The sequence below is a fragment of the Cyprinus carpio genome, chromosome B16 (assembly GCF_018340385.1).
Source record: "Cyprinus carpio isolate SPL01 chromosome B16, ASM1834038v1, whole genome shotgun sequence".
Classification (NCBI taxonomy): domain Eukaryota; kingdom Metazoa; phylum Chordata; class Actinopteri; order Cypriniformes; family Cyprinidae; genus Cyprinus; species Cyprinus carpio.
Window position 1 is genome coordinate 22,173,072 of NC_056612.1, and position 21,801 is coordinate 22,194,872.

At 37.9% G+C, this 21,801-nt stretch overlaps 1 protein-coding gene across 1 annotated transcript; it reads left to right on the plus strand.

The window, feature by feature from the left end:
- The first annotated feature begins 1,708 nt into the window (after positions 1 to 1,708).
- rspo3 (R-spondin 3) lies at positions 1,709 to 20,601 on the plus strand. The gene is made up of 6 exons (XM_042741488.1): positions 1,709 to 2,475; positions 9,413 to 9,598; positions 9,766 to 9,906; positions 12,388 to 12,531; positions 12,611 to 12,790; positions 20,351 to 20,601. Exons 1-6 carry the CDS (start codon positions 2,382 to 2,384, stop codon positions 20,545 to 20,547), a joined length of 942 nt encoding a protein of 313 aa, XP_042597422.1. The 5' UTR covers positions 1,709 to 2,381; the 3' UTR covers positions 20,548 to 20,601.
- Positions 20,602 to 21,801: the final 1,200 nt, after the last annotated feature.

Here is a 21,801-nt window from a genome sequence, read left to right on the forward strand (position 1 = left end):
CACTCACCACTTCCCAGTGTTTGTTTTGCTTATGCAGCTTACAGGCCCAAACCCTTGCTTATCTGTCCTTAACACATGGCATAATCTTCATCCTCTCCTGTCTCCACCACCAAACCTGATCCTTCCTGCTCCAGTCCCACTAACTACCTCATGCACTGCTGTTTTAATCCCCTTGACTCCAAATAAGAGTATTTCATGACTCAACGGCCTATTTATTAGACCAGCTCTGCTCTATAGCACATCACACCATTGCCTGCGCTGAGATCTCTCGTCTGTGAGGTTGATGGGTGGAGAATGTGATGGGATCAGGATGGATGAGAGCACGTGGAGCCATGTGGTCCACATTCTAATGCCTCATGAAGCAACAAGGTCCTGTAATAAAAATGTACCGTGTCCAGTCTTCCCAGACAGGATTAGACAAATGTAGCACAGTAAGCATCCATGCAGCCATTTACGCTGACTACCTCCATGTGTGATATTGCAGACCTCACACATTTTCAGTTACCTTCGCTCCTTGGTGCACCTGCCCGGCTTCATTTCAGGTTGCTGACGGCTTCCCTCATCGGCCGTCGCATAGAGTGACCAAATGACCTCACCTCCTCTTCCCCGCTCCCCGTTAGAGCTTGTCGCTGGGACTAATTTATCAGAGGAGTAGGGGGCACAAAGAGGGGCTTTATTCTGTCCCCCTTCCAATATGAAGATCAACTCCCTTGGAATGTCCACCCCCCACATCGACAACCACAGACTAAACCATGTTTTATCCCTTACAGCTAAATTTACCAAAGACTACTTGTTAATGAATAATCAAGAACAAAAAACGGCCATTAAATCCCTCTAATCTGAAAAGCAAACTCCCTGTCCAGCGGTATAAAACTGTGCTTTACTAGAAGGAGTGTTCTAAAAGTTATAGCATTTTTCCCCTCTGCACCCATTGTGATTGATGGAGCAGCCACAACAGGGGAAACATTGGTCCACCTCATATTCTTATAAACATCAACACGCTGGTTAAGAAAAGCAGGCCTCCCCGTCCCACTGCCAGACATGTAAATAAGCTTCCCTGTGGGAGAAGAGGGAACCACTGCGCCATGCAGCGCTCTCACGTACACCAGTAATCACCACTATTGTTTATGCTCCACAGCGCACACCCAAAAATGCAAGGATTTGTCTTTATGTGGCCAGTGCTGCATATCAACTAAAAATGAATCTCAGACGGGCTAAAACAAAAGTCAAGCAGTGTATTTGTCTGTGTGGAATTTGTGGCTCTTATAGCACTGACACCCTCTAGAGGATCGCAATGGAACTTCCTCTATTATGGCAAACATATGCAGCGCAGTACATTTTTATGTATTTTAAATACAGGATTCATACCTGGATAATATAGGAAACCTGAAATGTAATAAGTAAAATTAGATGTAACTATCTTACTAAAAATTAAGAAATTAATAAATTTGGTATTGAGTAAACTCTTGGTTAACTTATTCTCTGATAAATGTCTTATAAATTTTATCTGTCTGTCTGTCTGTCTGTCTGTCTATCTATCCATCTATCTATCTATCTATCTATCTTTCTATCTATCTATCTATCTGTCTGTCTGTCTGTCTGTCTGTCGAATTTTTTCATTCATCGAGTTCTCGACTTTTGGAAAACGTGATATGATGAAAAAAAAGCGAGTGCTGGTAGCCCGTGGGGGGCTCGCCCTCTAAATAAACTTTGGAGCTCAGAGAGGGGAAAGAGACGGCAGAGAGCTGAAGTCATCAGTTACCAGACGAGCACACGAGCTGAGAGCAGGCGAGAGAAAGGGAGAGATAGTGAAGTGCTCAACCGTGAAACTGTGAGCTATCGAGATTGAATAGAGAAGAGCGACGTTTCGGAGACTGTTTAGAAATAAAGCGCCAAAGTTTCACTGAAAGTTCCACGAGATGCTGTGATGAGGATGACGCGAGGACCTCCTACATGTCAGGCTGAATAAATAAAGTAACCTTCACACCTGGACGTGTCGTGCGGAATCACAGTGGGGAATACAGTCATTCAGGAAGACAATCCAACTTTATCGCCCTGCCAATTTAATTTAATTCCCTCCTCCCCATCTTTAAGTTTTGCTTACAGTGCGCTGGATGGAGAACTAACACTTTCATTGTTTCCATGGAATGAGTGGCTCTCTCTTTGGATATCTCACAGTGGCACATATGTGGATTGCCTCCAATATGTTACTGCCGAATCGGCCCAGGTGCATTTGGGCCATTGAAAATTCTGTTTCTCTTGCGCGTGAGCACAGCTGGGGCTTCTGCCCGGTTTAGGAATAACCTGTTGAGTATTGCACAGATCAAAGTGCGATAAGGGACATTGAAATTGACAGGACAAGCATCATTCCCCTGATTACTATGCAATTACAACTGATCTCCATTGTTTTGATCTTGCATTGTATGGAATACACAAATTGTCAGCATCACGGCTCCAAGCACCTGCCAAACAAACGTAAGTTCAGCGCTGATCTGATGCTTTGCTCACACCTGCACCGTGACTTTTTTTTTTTTTTTTTTTTTGGTAATCATGGTGCTTTTAAATACATAATGTATCCCACTTTTGTCATTTTAAAAGATTTGAAGAGTTACATTTTTATTTTCTAAGTTAAAGTCTCTATTGGGATAATGTTGATATGGGATATTTATCAGGTGTCAGGACATGATTAAGGTTTACTATGGGAATTATTTTACATTTTTATATTTTTAACATTTATTTCTCGTCTGTTAATATGCGTCATTGTATCTAAAACTCAAAATCTAAAAAGAAAATCAGTAGATTCGACACTCGCAATCTCTCCTTTGGTTCAGCATATAACCATATGCAACAGAGAACTAAAGGAGTTAAGTATTTCTCAGCAGCTGGAAGATCTCACTATTGTTATCGAAATGTAGGCTATATGCTATTTTTTTCTTATTACAACAAGTATATCGCTGTTTTCCCCGTTTATATTTTGTCCCAGTCCTGGGTTGCCAAGTGCGCGGTTTCCCTCAGAATTGTCTATTTTAAAACTAGTTGAGTGAGTTGGTTTTTTCTAATGTGGTGTGAGGGTTTGACTCTTCTCACCAATTGTATTTAAATAGGTTAGTTTTTTAAATTATTTAATTATCTATTTATTTATTTTTTACCAGCCAGTAACAGGTAAGGTGAATAGCCTACTGCTCTTTTATGGAAATAGGCACATCAACTGTCTATGAATCATTACAGTGAATGCACAGTGAAATAATGTTTTTGAATGAAATACGTAAAAATATAAGGTAGTAGCTCGACCTTACTCAGGGTAGATGCCATATTTTATTTTATGCTGTTTCTAATAATACTTTAATATTTAGTAAATATTTAGTTTTTTTTTTTTTTTTTTTTTTTTTTTTGAAAATATATGTGTTTGATGTTAGGGTTAGTACCACGGCCCCATTTGTTCTTTACATCTATCCCCCACAGCCTCATTTTCATTCGCAAAAACAAAAAAAAAATTAATAAATAAATACATAAAAAAATAATATGGCCTCTACCCTGAATAACATCCATAGGCTATATGAAATAAAAGCAGTATGGTAAAACACAGTTGCACATTGTCCAAGAAAAACCACTGTCCAGTTAAAAGTATAGGCTATATCAAACTTTTTAAATAGTCGCCTACAGTAAATAGAAATCAAACTATTAAAACTTGATGCTTTTGAAACTACCTAGTATACAGGTAGAAATTTTGAAAATACCGTGGATTTTTTTAATTTTATAATTGTTTATTTATTTATTTTTTTTCCCTCGGGGTTCGGTCTTATTGGTGATTAGGCTGGTTTTGTTTGGTGATTGGGCGGCTATCTTTGTCACAAAGACCTGGCAACCCTGCAAACAGCGTAGTGTTGCTTGAGATGAGCCAGTCTCGGTGAAACTGCGCCTGTCACAAAATCGTTATTGTGTTCCTCATGGTTTTGATGGCTTAGTTTGAGGAACATTTCACGTGTCCCCACAGTGAGTTCTGGAAGAGAAGAAAAAAAAACAGCTGCTTAGGCATCCTAGATAAACTTGATGGGAAATGTTCAGTTGAGGTAAAAGCCTAGAAGACGCGTGAAAAGTGTTTATTTTTACTAGACACTTGTGTGGTTTGATTCGGAAACATACCTTATATCGGCAAGGGACACACTGCTGATTTTTGTGATTTAAGTCCATTAACGAGTAGCCTAACTGTTTTACTTCAATGTCTCGTGCAATCATTGTTGTGATAAGTGCGAATATGAGAGTATGAATTTGCAGACTACACCATTATTAGTATTATTGTGCACTGCTCGTCTGCTAGCATCAATGGCCAGTCCAGTGTCTTGTTTGGATCGCTCTCTAGCGGCCACTGCTTCACGCAGAGAAACATTTATAGGGCGCTTGGACCGTCAGTCGCTTGTTGACTGTTACTCGCTCAGTATACTACCAGAAGCACAGCGCGTTTCTTGTTTTCTTCAAGTTTGCAAGTTGAGTATATGCTAACAAAAAAAAAAAAAAAAAAAAAGTTTCTGACGACGGCCCAGTACCATGTTTATGTTGACCTAATATATTAATAGCCTACACGTTAAGTTGTATAGTTCAGTTAAAGGTAACATGATAAGAAATTCCTCATTTCATTCAAAAGACAGTTTTAATCAAATGTATTACTGATGAAGTCAAGGCTGTAACCAAATACTGAGGATTGTGGGGGGGCCATGTGTAATTTCGGGGTCATGTCCCCCTCACTGTCTATGGTGGTTATGGCCCTGGATGAAGTGTTTATATGAATATTTTTGGTTTACACAGAGACAAACAAAATTTGGGAAGCTGAGCTCTGAAATAAGCAATTCATGCATGACAGACTCCAGAAATGTGTGTTTTGAGCATGATTTTATTTTAATAAGTAACGTAATAGGGAAATATGACTTGAACGGCCACGATTAGAATGACTGTATAAACATAGTCTAAATTAGTTGGTGACAAAGCCAGTTCAGATGCAACGGAATGACTTTTGGTATCAGGGAGCCACAGAAATGCCATTGTGGCGTTGTGGCACTCACGGGGATGTTTCAACTCTGAAAAAAAAATGATATTATGGAATTCAAAATACAAAACCCTTATCCATCTTTTCTGTTCAAAATTTAGATGATGCTAGAATTGTGGACTGTGGTCAGGACATTGTCTTCAGTATACTAAGTATGTGCTCTCATGTGGCATATGAGAAAAATATGTGTCTAATCAGACTTTGACATCTAATTAGTTCAGTACACAACTTTCATTTTGAATTTAGAGAGGGGACGGTTTGAGGTTATCCTTAAAGAGTAGAAGTCTTTAACTCATTTCAGCGTATTTTTGATCAATTCACATATTTCAAAATATTAAGAGATGATATTAATAGATAAGGGTGAGCAGGGTGATCAAATCTATGCTGTGTCAGTGAAGTGTGACAAACGTGATGACCGCCATCCTTTTGAAAGCACCAGCCATCATAAGATTCTGCTAATTAAGGGACTTTGAAATGTTGGTGATGGACAGAAACTTGGGTGAATGACCTATGACTAATTTATCAGTTCAAGGAGAGTGACCAAACGGTCACCAGACCTCAAACATTTCCTGTCTTCTGTATGTGCGCGTCACTGTGTCTCTGCATTGACAAGTAGAAGACACAAGGCTTTGATTTGCATGTAAAATAGACACCTTTTAAATGCCAAAGAATTTGTTACATCTGATACTTATAACATTGGAATATCTTGTGCATATGACTGTTTTGCAAGAACGTTTTGTGAAGTGAATGTAATTGTAGTATACGCTTTTTTGTATGTGTCACAGAGGACAAAAAAGGTGAGGCTGACATTTAGTTTTTAAAAGAAGCCTTACAAGTCAATGACAGTATATGGTAAGTAATTTCCTTTTGAATAAACTCATGGCTGTGTTTTTTAGTAAACAATTATGTTTGTTTGTGTGTGGCCTCCCCAATGTTGTAAATATCGCAGGAAATTAATTGTGTCGGCCTGTCTCACCGACTCAAACCACAAGACTTTGGGCAATAAGCAAATGCATTTGTTTAATGTCGATGTCTGACATTTTGTTATTTAATTAAGTTTAAACTGTGCCGTTTTACCGTTAGTTTCTAGGAATGCTTGCTTTTGCGGTCGTCGAGTTTGAAGCGTGGCGAAGCGATTTCGAACGTTCGAATTTCAGGAGTGCTTGTGTGGTTGTTATGCAAGCCGACCCAAGGGCTGTGGCAGCACAAGGGCAGGCAGAATTCATCTGTGTAAAGGGTTCTGTGAATTAGAGAGCTTTGGCAGGAACACATGTGGGCAAATGGACAGCAGTTGTAAAGATTGCTTAGATATGTCAAACAGAATATCCTTGATCTATGGCAATCTGGCGGCCAAGAGTGAACTCTGTAAATCATATATCCAACAACCAATCTATAAAACTATCTATCTATCTATCTATCTATCTATCTATCTATCTATCTATCTATCTATCGTCTGTCTATCTGTCTGTCTGTTTATCTGTCTATCTTATATTCAGCAACGATGCGATAAATTGATCAAAAGTGATAGTAAAAACATTTTGCAAAAGTAAAAAAATATATTTAAAACAAATGTTTATTTAAATTAGAAATACTGAAAAAAAGTCAGAGTTAGCACAAAAAAAAAAAGTGTAACCATCACAACTGTTTTCAACTTTTTAATAATATTTCAGAATATTACTGGTTTTATTGTATTTTTATCAACTAAATGCAGTCTTGGTGAACATATGAGACTTCTTTCACAAATGTTTAAAAATCTTACTGACCCCAAACATTGAAATGGTACTGTGTGTGTGTGTGTGTGTGTGTGTGTGTGTTATATACAGTATATTGAACATTGCTGTCTATTGCATTGCTGCCTCATATTGCATAGTGGGTCAAAATGGCAAAAAGCCACTTTGTAAGTCTGTGCGTTACAGTGATGTTAGGAGTTGTCATTTCCCATGCTTCCTTATTGTTTAGGCTTGCTGATGGTTAGAAGTCCTCAGTATGTAAAATCCTTTCAAGCCATATCATTTCAAATTGCATAAAAGTGAAAGTAGAAGCTTTTTTTTAACTCTCTGAAGTTGAGCTAGACCACTCTTCATTTTACCCTACCTCACCCTTATCCAGATGCTCTGGGACCGGGTCAGTCCCTTCTAAAATGCAGAGCCTTTAACCATCTGAGACTGACCTTTGAGAGACACCTGGAAGCGATTGACTTCAATCAAAGATGTACCTTAAAGCAGCCGAGGAGCACCTTCCATTTTTTACCCTGCTGAATTTAGCGAGGTACTGCACTGTAGTTTACAGTATGATGCAATTAGATCACGTGAACGTCTGTTCTTCTCACAGCAAACTGTGAACTCAATCACTTTTTGACTTCTTCAGTTCCCGAGCCACAAAACAACAATGCCATAGTGCATAGATATTATTCACAATCCCTTGAGCAAAAACAAAACGAAGAAAATATTCTCTCTCAAATCCCTTTGAATACAGTCAGGCCTATTTCTCAAAAATATCAAATCCGGGTCCGGGAAGGTTGTGAGGACGTATAACAGGTCAGCGATCAGCTCTATAATTTTAAGTAAATCTTGTCTTAAGGGATCACTAGGACATTGAGAAACCTCTCCGTCATGCATTTGTGGTGGGCAGTTTCACTGTGTATTCACAGCTGGAGATCTCCAGTAAAGACGAGTTGATTCCGTTGTTTTTTTTTTTTTTTTTTTTTTTGTCACAGTGAGGCCACTCTGTTTGCTCGCTTATGAACACAAAGGCTACTGTGCTGCCGTTTGCGTGCAAACCCCGGGTATGCAACGTGTGTCTCTGTTGATTAGTTTCTCTGCTGGGAGAATCCACAGATGACTGTGTGCTTCCTGTCTTTTTTATTATTACACTACATTATGGTCACTGTTGTAACCTTAATTGATGGCTCTGTTCTTTCCTTGAAGAACCTGGAACCATTTAGTTGTACCCACCATTCCTGTATGCTCTTATAAATGTTGAGAATGTCCAAATAAATGCAGAGTATATTTTTTGTAACTAGCTGCTGGCAGAAAAAGCAAGGCTTTCAGTTCGGTTTTCTAGCCTTTGCAAACATTTGGATTTCTACACATTATATTAAGGCATTAAATCTTTTTTGAAATGTAAAACTGTTTAATGATGACATGTTTGCATGTGTATTTGGCTATGTTTATTCAGAGGAAGTGGACAGAGGGCAGGAAATGATGAGAAGAGTTTTCACATTCAGTTAGCATTGCACACATACAATATGAGTTGACCCACGAAAACACAATGTGAAGTTTGTTTTTTACATGCCGTTTATCAGCGGGTTTATCTGAAATATATTATTCCACCACAACAGAACACAGGGTGTTGAAGTCTGTTATGCTCATTTGTGGACTTTTGGTACTTCTTATTAGAACCAATGTTAAAAAACAGTTGCGCTGCTTATAAAAGTGATAATATTCAGGATTCTCTGATGAATAGAAAGTTCAAAAGAGCAGCATTTATTTGAAAAAGATTTTTCTCAACATTTACTGTAACTTTTGATTAATTTAATCCATCCTTTTCGGATAAAAGATCTTACTGATCCCAAAATTTTTAACAGTAGTGTATATATATATATAACAGTAAATGAATGTTAGTTAATGTGATAAACACAACTCGCTACGAAGCACCTCAAACAAAAACTCTAAATAGCTTTCAAAGATAAAAATGCCTCTAGTCTGGCAAACTTTGGCAATAAAACAGTGATTATTTGGTCCTCAAAAGCATCTACAGTATTAAATCTGGGCCCTTTACTATAGGTAAGTTATATAAAGTCAGACAGTCAGGTTAGAACTAGCCAGAACTGCAAGTTATCCCTTACATAAATAATATTGTAGCTTACATGTACCAATGTATAATTATTGCAATGAAAGAGAAACTGACACCAGTGGTTTCACACTCCAGACAATACATAAATAGTGTTACTATGTTCATCTTCTTTTTAATTTTCTGGAAAAATCCTGGCCTAAAATGTCTGGATTTTGGCTTTGTTTTCCAATTGTTTTCATGCTTGCTGAAGATAACAACTCAAAAGTAGTTTGCACAGTAGCATGCAAACATTGTACATCAACCTATCATGGTTTGGGATCTACAGAAAACAGTCAAAGCAATCCAAATACACTTAGAAATAACGTATAAGAAACTGTATGGCGCACAAAAACTCAAAACATTTTAGGCAATTTATAAATCCCAGTCAGGACATGCACAGGAAAAAATATATGGATATATGGTCACCCTAACATAAATTATATACATCTATTATACTTGTCAGATCTGTACATTTGCATAAATCTTGTTGAGCACACGTTGTTTGATCCTAAAGTAAAATTGATGTTTCTACCACAGAGGGTTCAGGGGTGAGCTGCCAGGGAGGCTGTCAGACCTGCTCGGTTTACAATGGCTGTCTGACCTGCAAACCCAAGCTTTTTATTCACCTGGAGAGGGACGGGATGAGGCAGATCGGTGTGTGCCTGGCCTCCTGCCCTAATGGTTTCTACGGCACACGTTCCCCTGACCGGAACGACTGCATAAGTAAGACACATGTTTCGCCTCAGCTTCTCCTTGAAATATTTACATTACTACCAACGTCTTTATGTCTTCTGTTACAGTAATAAAGCTACGGGCATTGTGTTGTATACCATAGCATTCCCTTCTCAGGTCAGGCAATGTGGTAATGCGGTGCGTATCCTGTCTTCCAGAGTGTGGGTCAGAGTGCGACTCATGCTTTAACAGGACTTGCCTGCGCTGCAGAGCAGGCTCCTACTTGCACAAGGGCAAGTGCATGGAGAGCTGTCCAGATGGGCTGGTTTCCAGCGATACCATGAAAGAGTGTGTCCCTGGTGAGTGCCCAGTTTAAAGTCACAGATATGATGGACTAGTTTTTAGCATCCTTTCCTCCAGTGTTGGGGAAGCTACTTGGAAACTGTAGCTTGCTAAACTGTAAGCTAATCATAATTTCAAGTAGCAAAACTACAGCCATGCTACTGTTTTGCAAAGTTAGCTACAATACAAGCTACAAACAAAAAGTAGCTAAATACAAGTTACTGATTGTAAGGTGTGATATATTATAAAATATCTTTGTGATATAATTTAACATTTAATTAGAGCTGTATTTTTTATGGCACAAAAACTATTATGGGTTTTGCATGAATGAAATTTATTATGGTGACAGAATCAAACTTGAACATAGAAATGCATAATAAATCTACTAGAAACCTTATATGAAAGCGATAATCAGCTGAATGAACCAGTTCACTAGAATGAAGACCATCTGAATTAGAGCGAGGATCATCTGCATAAAATGATTCACTAATATGAATCAGACTCTACATATTCAATAAAGGATCGACCCGATTAACTTATTTACTACAAAGAATCTGACTTGGGAAACTACATATGAGAGAGAGGACAGTCCTGATGAACCAATTCACTAGAATTAATCAAATGATTAAAAGCTACACATTGGAGAGAGTGTAATCTGGAAGAACCAATTCATTAAAACGAATCAGACTTTCCAAAAGGTACATATTAAAGAGAGGACAATCATAATGAGATGATTCATCACTGATACATATTAGACCTGTGGTTCTCAACCTGTCCTGGAGTACCCCCAGCCCTGGACATTTTGGTATGACTCCCTCATCTATCACACCTGATTCAACTCATCAGCGGAGACTGCAAGATCTGAAGTGGGTGTGTGTCCCACTGGGGGTACTTCATGGAGAGGTTTGAAAAACACTGTATTAGACAGAGGGCTGTCTGAATTAACTGATTCACTAGAATGAATCAGACGTTTTGAAGCTACACAAGAAACACAAGCAGAGTGGCAAAGCTAACATTCAACAACTGACAAAGCACAAGGGAAACACAAGGACTATTTATACAGAGAGCTGAAGCAATGAACTAAGCAGTAACCAGAGCAACTAACAAGGAGATGGGTGTGGTTTAATGAGTGTCCATGACAACAAACAAGGGAGCAGAGCAGCAGGGAGACAGGAGGGGAACAAGGCAACAATAGGGCCTTTCGCACCGCTTTAGTTCCAGAACTAAATGTACAATATTAAAGTACTTGGACAAATTTACGCAAACTAATTCCCAGTAACATTTAAAGGGTTGCATTTGCACCGACAGTATGTACTAGGAAGTGGTGTAAGCTGGTCGACAGCGACGTCATTTGTGCATTCAACAACGAAAACAAAGAAGAACAACGTTAACAACAGGAGGATGGAGGACGCTGTGATTGGAGCTGTGTTTTTGTTGTGTCTCGCGGGTTTAACAATAATGGACATGGAACGTCGATGTATACATAAAGCGATTGAAAGAACGGAAAGGAGGACTAGGATTCTCCAACGACAACTGGCAGTGCTACATTTGCTAGAAGTGCCTGCACTTCAGCGTCCCGTCCATCGATCGCTGTTTCATCATACTTGCGAAATGTTGACACAGTGTTTACAGTAGTTTACACGGCTTTTTAAAATCATGGCGGGTGAGGGCATTTTCGTATTTCGTTTGGCCAATCCATGTATACTTACATCAGGGGTATTACCAGTTGTGCTGGTTAGACCCTGCTCCGGAGTAGGAGCTAATTTGGTTCTCAAAAAAGGCAGTCCGGTACTAAAATCATACCCAGTTCCAGCGGTGCGAAAACGCCAAAAAGTGGATAGTTCCACAATTAGTTCTGGTATTATGAAAAGGTTCCTGCGGTGCAAAAGGCCCTAATAGGGACAGAGATTTACAAACTAAAAGTCCTTGAACACAGACACAGGAAACAGACAGGGATCGTGACACTGATACTCAATGGAAAAAGTAGTTTGTTAAAAGCTGCACTATCATGAAAATAGCTGAACACTCTCAGAAAAAAACTGCCCCACCTTAATTACCCCTAAAGAGTGCATATTATTAGTACCTTAAAGGGTTAGTTCACCTAAAAATTAAAATTAGGCTGCATTTTATTTACCCCCCAGGCATCCTAGGTGTGTATGACTTTCTTCTTTCAGACAAATCCAGTCAGATTTATATTAAAAATTCTCTTTGATCTTTCAAGCTGATTCATGGCACTCAACAGGTGTGTTGCATTCTTTAGTCCAAAAGACGTAAAATAAAAAGCGCCCTTCCATAAAAAATAAGTGTCTCACATGGCTCCGGGGGGTGAACAAAGGCCTCCTGTAGCAAATCGATGCATTTTTGTAAGAAAAACAACCATATTCAAACGTAAATAATATATTTTAATACCTTTAAAAAATTATAATAACATTTACTACTTATTAGTTATTTATTCCCCATCTAATGCAACTAACAGTGTTTGTGTGATGGCTTTACAGCATGTCCTGCAGACTGCGAATCCTGTCAGAACAGTGACACATGTACGAGGTGTGCACCAGGACACTTCTTACTGCATGGACAATGTCATCACGTCTGCCCAGATGAGTTTGAGCCCAACGACTCAATGGAGTGCATCCCGACAGGTTAGAATCTGGCATAACACCTGCTATCAAGACAGTGCTGTATGTGTGTGGCTTCACTAACTTGTTAACTGTGTTTTAGTGCACTGTGAAGTGAGCGAGTGGAATGAATGGGGCCCCTGCTCACGCTCAGGTAAAACCTGTGGCTTCAAATGGGGCGAAGAAACAAGGACCAGGACGGTCCTACAGAACCCCTCTCCAATGGGGAGCCCCATGCCAGCAACTTCTGAAAAGAGGGAATGCCTTGTAAAAAGAAGAAGATGTAAGTGGCTAATATAATTATTGATAAATAGACCCCAATCATCACTGAAAATTGTAAGCCTGCATCACAGGAGTAAAAATCTGCATGATTTGAGGTACTATGAGGTTGAGGATGAGGTTTGCGCCAAAAGCTTAAAACCCTAAGTATGAGCAATAATAATAGTGATGCTTGACAAAAAACATAGACTCTTTTTATTATCATATAAATGCTTGTTTTGTATCGTCAGGATTATAATTATAAATGTAAGAGCCAGAAATATTTCCCAACTAATGCAAAACAAATACATGGAGTAGGTTCAAGGATCTGTCCAGTTGTAAGCTTAACCATATTTGGACAGTTATGTTTTGAATGTTTATTTGTATAGTGGTATTTGTGGGACATTGCTGCTTTTTGACAGACAGCAGGCCAACGCAACGCTCCATCGCTCTCCACCCCCCCCCCCCCCCCCCCCCCCCCCCCCACCCCCCCCCCCCCCCCCCCCCCCCCCCCCCCCCCCCCCCCCCCGCCCCGGCCCCCCACCCCCCCCCCCCCTCATAAAACACTCAGGCCCTCAGAGCAAGAGAGGGAACAGAGGGAAAATAAAAGGGGGTGGAGATTTGCATGTGAATGTTTCAGAAAGAACAATGATATGGATTGATCTCACACACAAATTCAAAAGAAAAAAACACACTTAAAAAAAAAAAAACTTGGCAAATGTCACTCTGTTCCAAAAGATCTTTAAATAATCATAGGCCCATTTATGATGCAGATATATTACAAGAGGATAGCAATGCATATATACATAAGGTGTCCAACATACCACATTAGTTTTTTTCTGTTAATTAAGTGCATCATCCATTTATTTTTTTCTGAATTTTCAGTGTGAAGCACTCATCAGGTTGGTTTTAGTATATTTAATATAAGGAAATTTAGCATAATTAGCATAAAAATAAATTAAATCATTGTATATAGAAGATATATAGATATAGATAATATATCTATATATATACATATATATAGTATATATATATATATATCATATTATCTATAGGATATATTATACATATATATTAACGTATATATATATAATATATTATATATATATATATATATATATATATAATATACATACATATATATAGATTGAAAACATTTTTTTTTAAAACTTCTTTACCCAAAATAAAAATTTATGCTTATTACAATTACCGGGTCTCCAAATTCTATGGTAGCACTGCATAAAAAAAATCAAATAAAAGATTATGGATGAAACAAGACAATCTGTATGTTTTTAGTATAATTAATTGAGTTTAAATTTGAGTTTGAATTTATTATAATTAATATAAATTAATTTAATTAATAATTTAAAGCAGTTTACCAAAAATACATATATACTTATGCTCATTAAATTATGAGGCCCCTCCAAATTCTATAGCATTGCATATATAGTTTGCAGGGAAGGAATCGCATAATGCACTGTAAGAAAAATCTATACTAAAAGATGGTGCACAGAACAAAACATTATAGATAGATAGACAGACAGACAGAAAGATAGATCTTAGACATGTATTCTCTTAATTATCAACTCTTTGCTTTTGCCCAGAAAAACGTTTTGTTCCATGTTAAGTCAAAGTGAGGAGTGTTGTATTGATCTGTGGGGGGCGACGGGTGAGGGGTGCGTTTTGTACACTGCAGGCTCGGTTATCGACCTCACCCCCGCTTGTGATTACCCAGCTGCCCCAACTCCTGGAACATCAACTGCACGCTAATTATCTGCTGGGGTTCTGTCCTGTCCGTGTTTATGTTCCACATACACCAGCAGGGTCAGTGGTCCGACCCCCAGCCAACTCAAAGTAATCCCAAGCCGCCCACTGACACTGATACATCCTCCTTGTCCACCCCCACTCCTCCATACCAAACACACACACACACATGCAACTGCTTTACTTGTTGTTACCCCAGCCAAATCCCTCTCCATTCTTCTCCCGTTACTTTTCATTTGTTTTTCTTTCGTGTTCTCCCTCTGACTAAAAAGCCTGACCTTTTTCTTTTCTTACACGGCTTGTCCAAACGCAGCCCTGTGTCTGGCCCCTGTCCTTTCACTTTTTCACTTTCAGGCTTCATGACTCTAAATTCAACTCCTAGTGTCAACAAGTGCTCTTTTTTCATCCATTTTTTTTTTGTTGATGGATTAAACTGAATGACAGTAAATGTTACAATGTAATGTAATGTTGCAAAAATGTTCTTTTGATTTTTTTTTTTTTTTTTAAATGCTCTTCTTTTGGAAATTTTTATAATTTACTTAAAAGAATCGTGGAAAAAAGTTCAGTGCATGTTTTCCACAAAAACATTAACAGCACACCTCAGTAATAGAATAAAAAAAAAAATCAATCAATCAATCAATAAAAAATAACAAATATAATATAATAATAATAACAGTAATAGAATAAATAAAAAATGAAATTAAAAATAAAATGAATAAATAATTGTTTTCTTGAACACCAAAATCAGCATATAAGAGTGATTTTAAAATAGAAACAAAAAACTGTTTTTTTTCAATATAATAAATTACTGTTTTTAATGTATTTGTGATCAAATAATAGCACCTTGGGTGAGACGTCTTTTAAAAACATTTTAAAGAATTTACCGACGCCAAACTTTTGAATGGTAAACATACATATACTTCTGTATGCATGTATATGAACAGGTTTTACCTATATGGTAGATTAATAAATCTGGCCATCCCAGCATCATTGTTTTGTGTTGTTTGTGTTATATAGCTCAATCTTAGCCTCTGTATGCAGCTCTACCCTGCACGAGCAGCACCAACCTCCCTAAGGGAGAGCAGCTATACTGGGCCTTCAAAGCCCAGGCATTCCTCCTGTGTGACAGGCCAGAGCCCTTAAGCCAAGCCTGGCTCCTGCCAAAAGCCCCGGACGACAACACGCCTGCTGGGGAGGATGCTCACCCCCTCCACCCTTCCCCACCCTACCCCCAGGGCTCATTAATGAAATTGTGCCCCACTGCACCACATCATATCCCCTTTCAACAATCCCCACATCTGAGTTCCTTAACAGCAGCAAGACTGGGATGATTTGGGTGTGTCAGGGTTGATTTTAGAGCATTTTCACCTTGTACTGACGGTGCAGCAGTTACGCCCCCCACTCTTCCATCTGTCCTGACACACTTTGCACCCTCTCATCTCCCTCCTCTTCTAAGATCTCCTCCTTTTCTCCCCTCTCAATCACTCTTTCAAGAATAATGTATAATCAGAGCCAGATGACTCCTTATTTCTCCTATGTTGAAATAGACACAACTATGAAACAAAATCTTTCCAAACCATTTCAGACTTGCAACATATATTAGAGGAGGATAGAACTGCAGTCCATTGATGATGAATAGATCCATTATCGTGAGGCTATTTTTAGCTGCAGATAGAGCACCTGTGAACTTGTGCATGGATTTGACATTTTTTATTGTCACGGAGTAAAATAATTTATTTTCAAATGTTATACTCATAATTGCTCTTTATTCTATCACTCAAATGTTTAAGGTTAGGTAAGATTTTTATAAAAGAAATTACTACTATATGCAGCAGATTATTTTTTCTTTGCCTTTAAGCAAAAATTAACAATATTTTTTATTTATTTATTTATTTATTTATTTATTTATTTTTCAGAAAAAAGACAATATCTTAAGTCATTTTACTTGTAAAATAAATGCATCTTGTTTCAAGAATGTTTAGCTATACTAAACAACAGACAAAAATGCGAAGAATTTATTTATTTGATTTATTTATTTATTATTTTGCAGTGGCAAAAACTATAGATGTATTTAAACAACATAAATACTAATTAAATTACACAAACACATAAAATAACGAAATCTTTAAACTTAACAAAGTGACAGTAACGAAATGTATAATTACAAAATATTTCAAACTGTTTCCAACATTGAAATAATAATAAGAAATGTTCCCATGAACACCAGGTCAGCATATTAGAATGATTTCTGAGGAATCATGGTGACACTGAGGACTGGAGTAATGATGCTGAAAATTCAGCTTTTCCATCACAGAAATAAATTACATTTTATATTGAAATATATACCAGTTATTTTAAATTTCAGTAACATTAAACATTAACACTATTACAATTTTATTTATATAATAAAAACAAAATTAATAAACACAAGAAAAACATAAGAAAAAACATTCAAAAACATTGAAAATCTTTCTGACCCCAAACTTTTGAACAGTAGTGTATATCTCACAATTATGAGCTTATATCTCACAGTGTGACTTTTCATTTTAAATTGTAACTAATTTTTATTATTTTAAATGGTAGTTTTTTACCGAAAAATCACAAAACAAATCTTAATTGTTTCTCTGGGATAGCAATGAGATTCAATGGAGAACAAATGGAGACTTTTCAGCTGAGGCTTTCCAGTTTCTCAATTGCTCCTGAAAAAAAGCCAGTAATCTCAAATGGGTCTCCTCTAGAGTTCAAGATTAGGGAACAATATCTCAAAACACTGCTGAGCATGCTCAGATCAAAAGTCGAGGCTTTTTATCACAATATTCCTGCAAAACCAAATTATCTGAGCAATTCTAACCATATTAACTTTACATTGCATTTATACTGTATGACATAAATTGTCTCCATTGGTCTCCATGGGTCTTGTGCCTGCACATGACGATTTCCTCAAGAACTGCAACTGCTTCAGCGTTGTTGAGCAGATGCTCAAGAACATGTTCCATCCCTGAGGAAATCACTTGTATCCAAATCGTCACATGACAGTTTACTGAAAAACCTGACAGTCTTCCAGCTCTGAAAGAGTGGCAGTAAACATATCCAAAATAATCACCTCAGAGCTCTGGTCATGTTACGCCTTGGTTTATGGGAAAGGCAGAGGATTACGCCTAATCCATTGATCTCCAAATCGTTACGACAAAGACAACAGTGTACGCCGAGGGAACTTCCTGTGTTTAAAGAGACGGGACGGCGAGAGGGGAGGTGACGACAGTGAGTGAAATGTGTGTGTTTCGCTCGGTCAGACACCGTACATGAGTCAGCCCGTTTACAATGCACCATACAATCAAAACAGATTGGAGCCAGCCGGAGGTTAGTTCCTACTCTACTAGTTTCAGTCACAAAACAAGAGTCGTGCATCCTCAGGTGCGAGTTTATTTCAAGAGTCGGGACTGCAATGGCCCCTAATCGCCCTGGCTGGACCCCAGGAATGTGTGGGTCAGTGTGGGTTGCAGTGGGCAGGGAGTCCGGAGAGAGTCCGGCTGATTAAAGAGCCCGCTTTGGGGATCGAGGGGGAAGCGGGGGAGAGGTGCTTGTCCACCTCAGCGCTTTTTCCGATCCTCATCCGTGCCCCACCGATAAGCCTCTGACAATAATGGAAATTGGCTAGCTGTGAGCATTGAGCAACGGCGAGATAAAAGTCATATTAACAGAATTTTATTTTAAGTCTTTCTATTTTTGATGAGCTTTATCAGTTATTCTGGTGTCAAACGTTCAGCTGAGTGGCTTCACCTTGGTTGTCCATCTTGACAGTTGTATTCCAAAGAGATGTACGCTAATCTCAGGAATCGTGTTCCTGGAAGAAACCGGACTGGTTGCTCAAGAGCGCAGAGCTGATAAAGTTCTCTGACTCTGCATTTGATGGGTCACCCCCACCTTTTTGCATTTCCACTGTCTAATTCACACAGAAATGAAAATGTTGTCATAATTCACTCACTCTCATGTTGTTCTGAAACCATATGCTGTTATTGTTTGGCGAATATTTGAAGAATCTTTCTGTATAACAAAACTTAAAGTGAACCAAATTGGGGGTGGGGGGAGGGCCAAAAATGCTTCTTTCCGAAAGAATAAAGACTAGTTAACACCAGGAATGGTAACTAATGATAACTATTAGTGTCCACACCAACACACAATAACATTCTGTTTATTATAAGTGCACTCTGCTTGAGCTCTTAAAAGCAGGATGCATTCTGATTGGCTGTCAATGTTTTTATAGCTCATCAGCTAGAAAAAAATAGTTCTGAAAGTGATTCCAACCATATCGTTTCTCTGGGTTGTTATCTTTATAGTTGTAGTGTGGACCTGACTTTTTTAAAGCTTTTTGTGTGAATGTGAAATTCTGATTCATTGTCATCCAACATATGAAACTCGTAATCAGTGTTATTTTAATATTATTTATATACTATTATAGTATACGTTAATATTTTGAATTCACTTTTATTTTTATGTTTTCATTCAGTTTAGGTAATAATAAATGTATTATGTGCTTTTGTCATTTTATAATATGTATAGGCTATATATTTTTTGTTTCTTTAATACTTTACTTTTATTGCAGTTCTAGAATAAAAGGTCACTGAAAAAACATGACACAAATGAGACAAATTTAATTTGTAAGTGAACCGTCTCTTTAAAACTTTACAGTGTGATAGAAAGAATGAAATGGAAAAAGATGCTGTACAAGACTGTCATCTTGTGGTAGACCAGACACAATCAATCACACAATGCACCAGATGGCTCTGCTGTTGCACAACTGTATAAATTGGTCTTCAACCTGGATTCCATCAAACTCTTAATAATCTATGAAAAACACTTTTAAATAGAAGTGATGATTGCCGAAGGGACGTCTCCCAACCAAAACAGCTGAAAATTAAGAACAATGGTCATCTTAGGTTGAATGAGTAATGCCATCTGGAGCTGGGGTGAGATGAGGGATGATGGGAAATCACTAAAGACTGATTAATAGAATGATAGAATGATTCAACACGCCTGCACGGCAAATAAATCAGCCCAGATGCATGCCAAACTCTGACTGGTCAGCGTGATATTCATATTGTGTGTGTACTTCTTCCTGTTACAATACTGTCTCTTATCCCAGATTAATGTCCAAAAACACTGTAAGCAATTTTCCCCAAAATTGTAGCATTTGTGGTACTTAAAAAACATTACTCATAAACATCCCAAACCAAAATGTAAGCATTAACATGTAACTTGTTTGTTCTGTGGATATGAATGATAAGAATGATGTCTGTTATGTTCAGCAAGGCTGCATTTATTTCCTGAAAAATACAGTATAATCAGTAATATTTTGAAATATTACAATTTAAAATACTAGTTTTCTATTTGAATATATTTTGTAATTTATTTGTAATTTATTCTTATTTTTCTTAAAACATAATTTGTTCATGTGATGGCAAAACTGAATTTTCAGCATCATTACTCCAGTCTTCAGTGTCACATGATCCTTCAGAAATCGTTCTAATATGCTGATTTGGTGCTCAAGTGGAAACCATGATACATATTTTCAGGATTCTTTGATGAATAGAACATTTAGAAGAAAAGAGATGAATCTTTTGTTATATTATAAATCAATTTAATGCAACCTTGTTGAATAAAACCATTAATTTCTTTCAAAAACAGTAATGTACCTTGAAGAGACATGTACTATTATTTCTCTAAGTGATTTTTACCTGGTGGACAAAAAAACACTTTATATTTATATTTGCCTCAATAATTGTTGCAAAATGCCTAATGCTGTCAAAATTTGTCCTCTCAGGTAAGCCAAAAGGTCAGCGGCGGGGAGAGAAGAAAAAACGCTTCAACCTGCAGGAGAAAGAGAACGGCGAGGCCCGTCGAGAGAGGAAGAGAGAACGAGAGAAGGAGACGATCGACCGAGAGGATTCAGAAAGCCGGAACAAACAAACAGAGCACCGTCCCCGGAGGGACCAGAGCAGAGACGCTGGAACAGTATAGAGAGATGCTGCTCCTCACTGCTCCTCTGCCTTTCTTTCCCCTATCAGTCCATGTCACCCCCCCCACCCTCTTAACCCCTCGCCGAGGGGGTGTTGCTGCTACCTGTATAATTTAAACGTATACTGTATATGCACATGAGAGAGGGAGCGCTCGTCATCCACACCATTGCAGACATTGAGGACACCTCGTAAACTTCAGAGGGCACCCGTCAGCCCCCTATGCGCCCGGTCTGGTGCTGGATTGAGGCAGAACTGTGTAACGTGGGGCCGTTGCGGTGGAATGATTTTTTTTCTTTAAAGGGGGTCCAGGTACAGCGCTGTATCATGGTTTGAATGTAGGTTTTTGAGACATTAAAGTAGACTTGTTGTATAAACATCTGTTTTGTTTTTTTGGGGGGCTGAGTAAATTAAAAATGAGCATGCTTACTGCCACCGCGGACATTGCCTGCCGCCAGAGGCTGAGAGACTGCATGTTGATTGGTGTAAATGGCTTTCTTCATACTGGATGAGCAACAACACTCTCGCTGCAACGTTTTAGTAACTTTTGTTCAGTTTTCTCCGAACAGAGTGTTGATTTGCCTGTCTGTATAAACAGGATCCGATCTTTCCATTGATGCCAGCTGACCAGAAATCAAAAGCACCTGTATGTCCAATAAAAACTACTGAGTTTGTATTTGTTTGTTATTTATTGCCTCAACCAGCAAACACAACAGTAGCCTTAAATATTTGGTAATACATATAATAACTGTTTCAAGAGACAAATCTGTCTTTTTTTCCATAATTTTGACATTTATCCATATTTAAAGACAGTAACATCTGCACTTCAATTTCTCTGTGAATAATAGTATTAATGCACAATTAAAAAGATAGTTTGGAATAATGATTAAAGGCATCTATTTTCAAAACAGTGTATAATGTTTCTTTAGCACCAAATCAGCATATTAGAATGATTTTTGAAGTATGTGAAACTGAAGAGTATCGACTGCTGAAAATTCAGCTTTGCCATCACAGGAATAAATGACATTCTAAAGCATATTCACAAAGAAAACAGTTATTTTAATTTATAATAACACTTCAATATTTAATGTATTTTTGTCAAATAAATGTGCCTTGATGAACATAAGAGGCTTCTTTTAAAAACATAAACAAATCTGGATTATTCCATATAATATAGTGTTTACATGTATAAATACCAAAATTATGATTCATGTTTATACAGCAATTTTCTAGGATGCTGCAAAATTACCTCAACAAT

What these genes read in the sequence shown, in the direction of transcription:
- rspo3 (XM_042741488.1), top strand. Translation starts at nt 2,382, where the DNA reads ATGCAATTACAACTGATCTCCATTGTTTTGATCTTGCATTGTATGGAA. An exon ending in CATGAAAGAGTGTGTCCCTG is followed by an intron (nt 9,907 to 12,387) that starts GTGAGTGCCCAG and finishes ATGGCTTTACAG; the next exon opens with CATGTCCTGCAGACTGCGAA. An exon ending in AATGGAGTGCATCCCGACAG is followed by an intron (nt 12,532 to 12,610) that starts GTTAGAATCTGG and finishes ACTGTGTTTTAG; the next exon opens with TGCACTGTGAAGTGAGCGAG.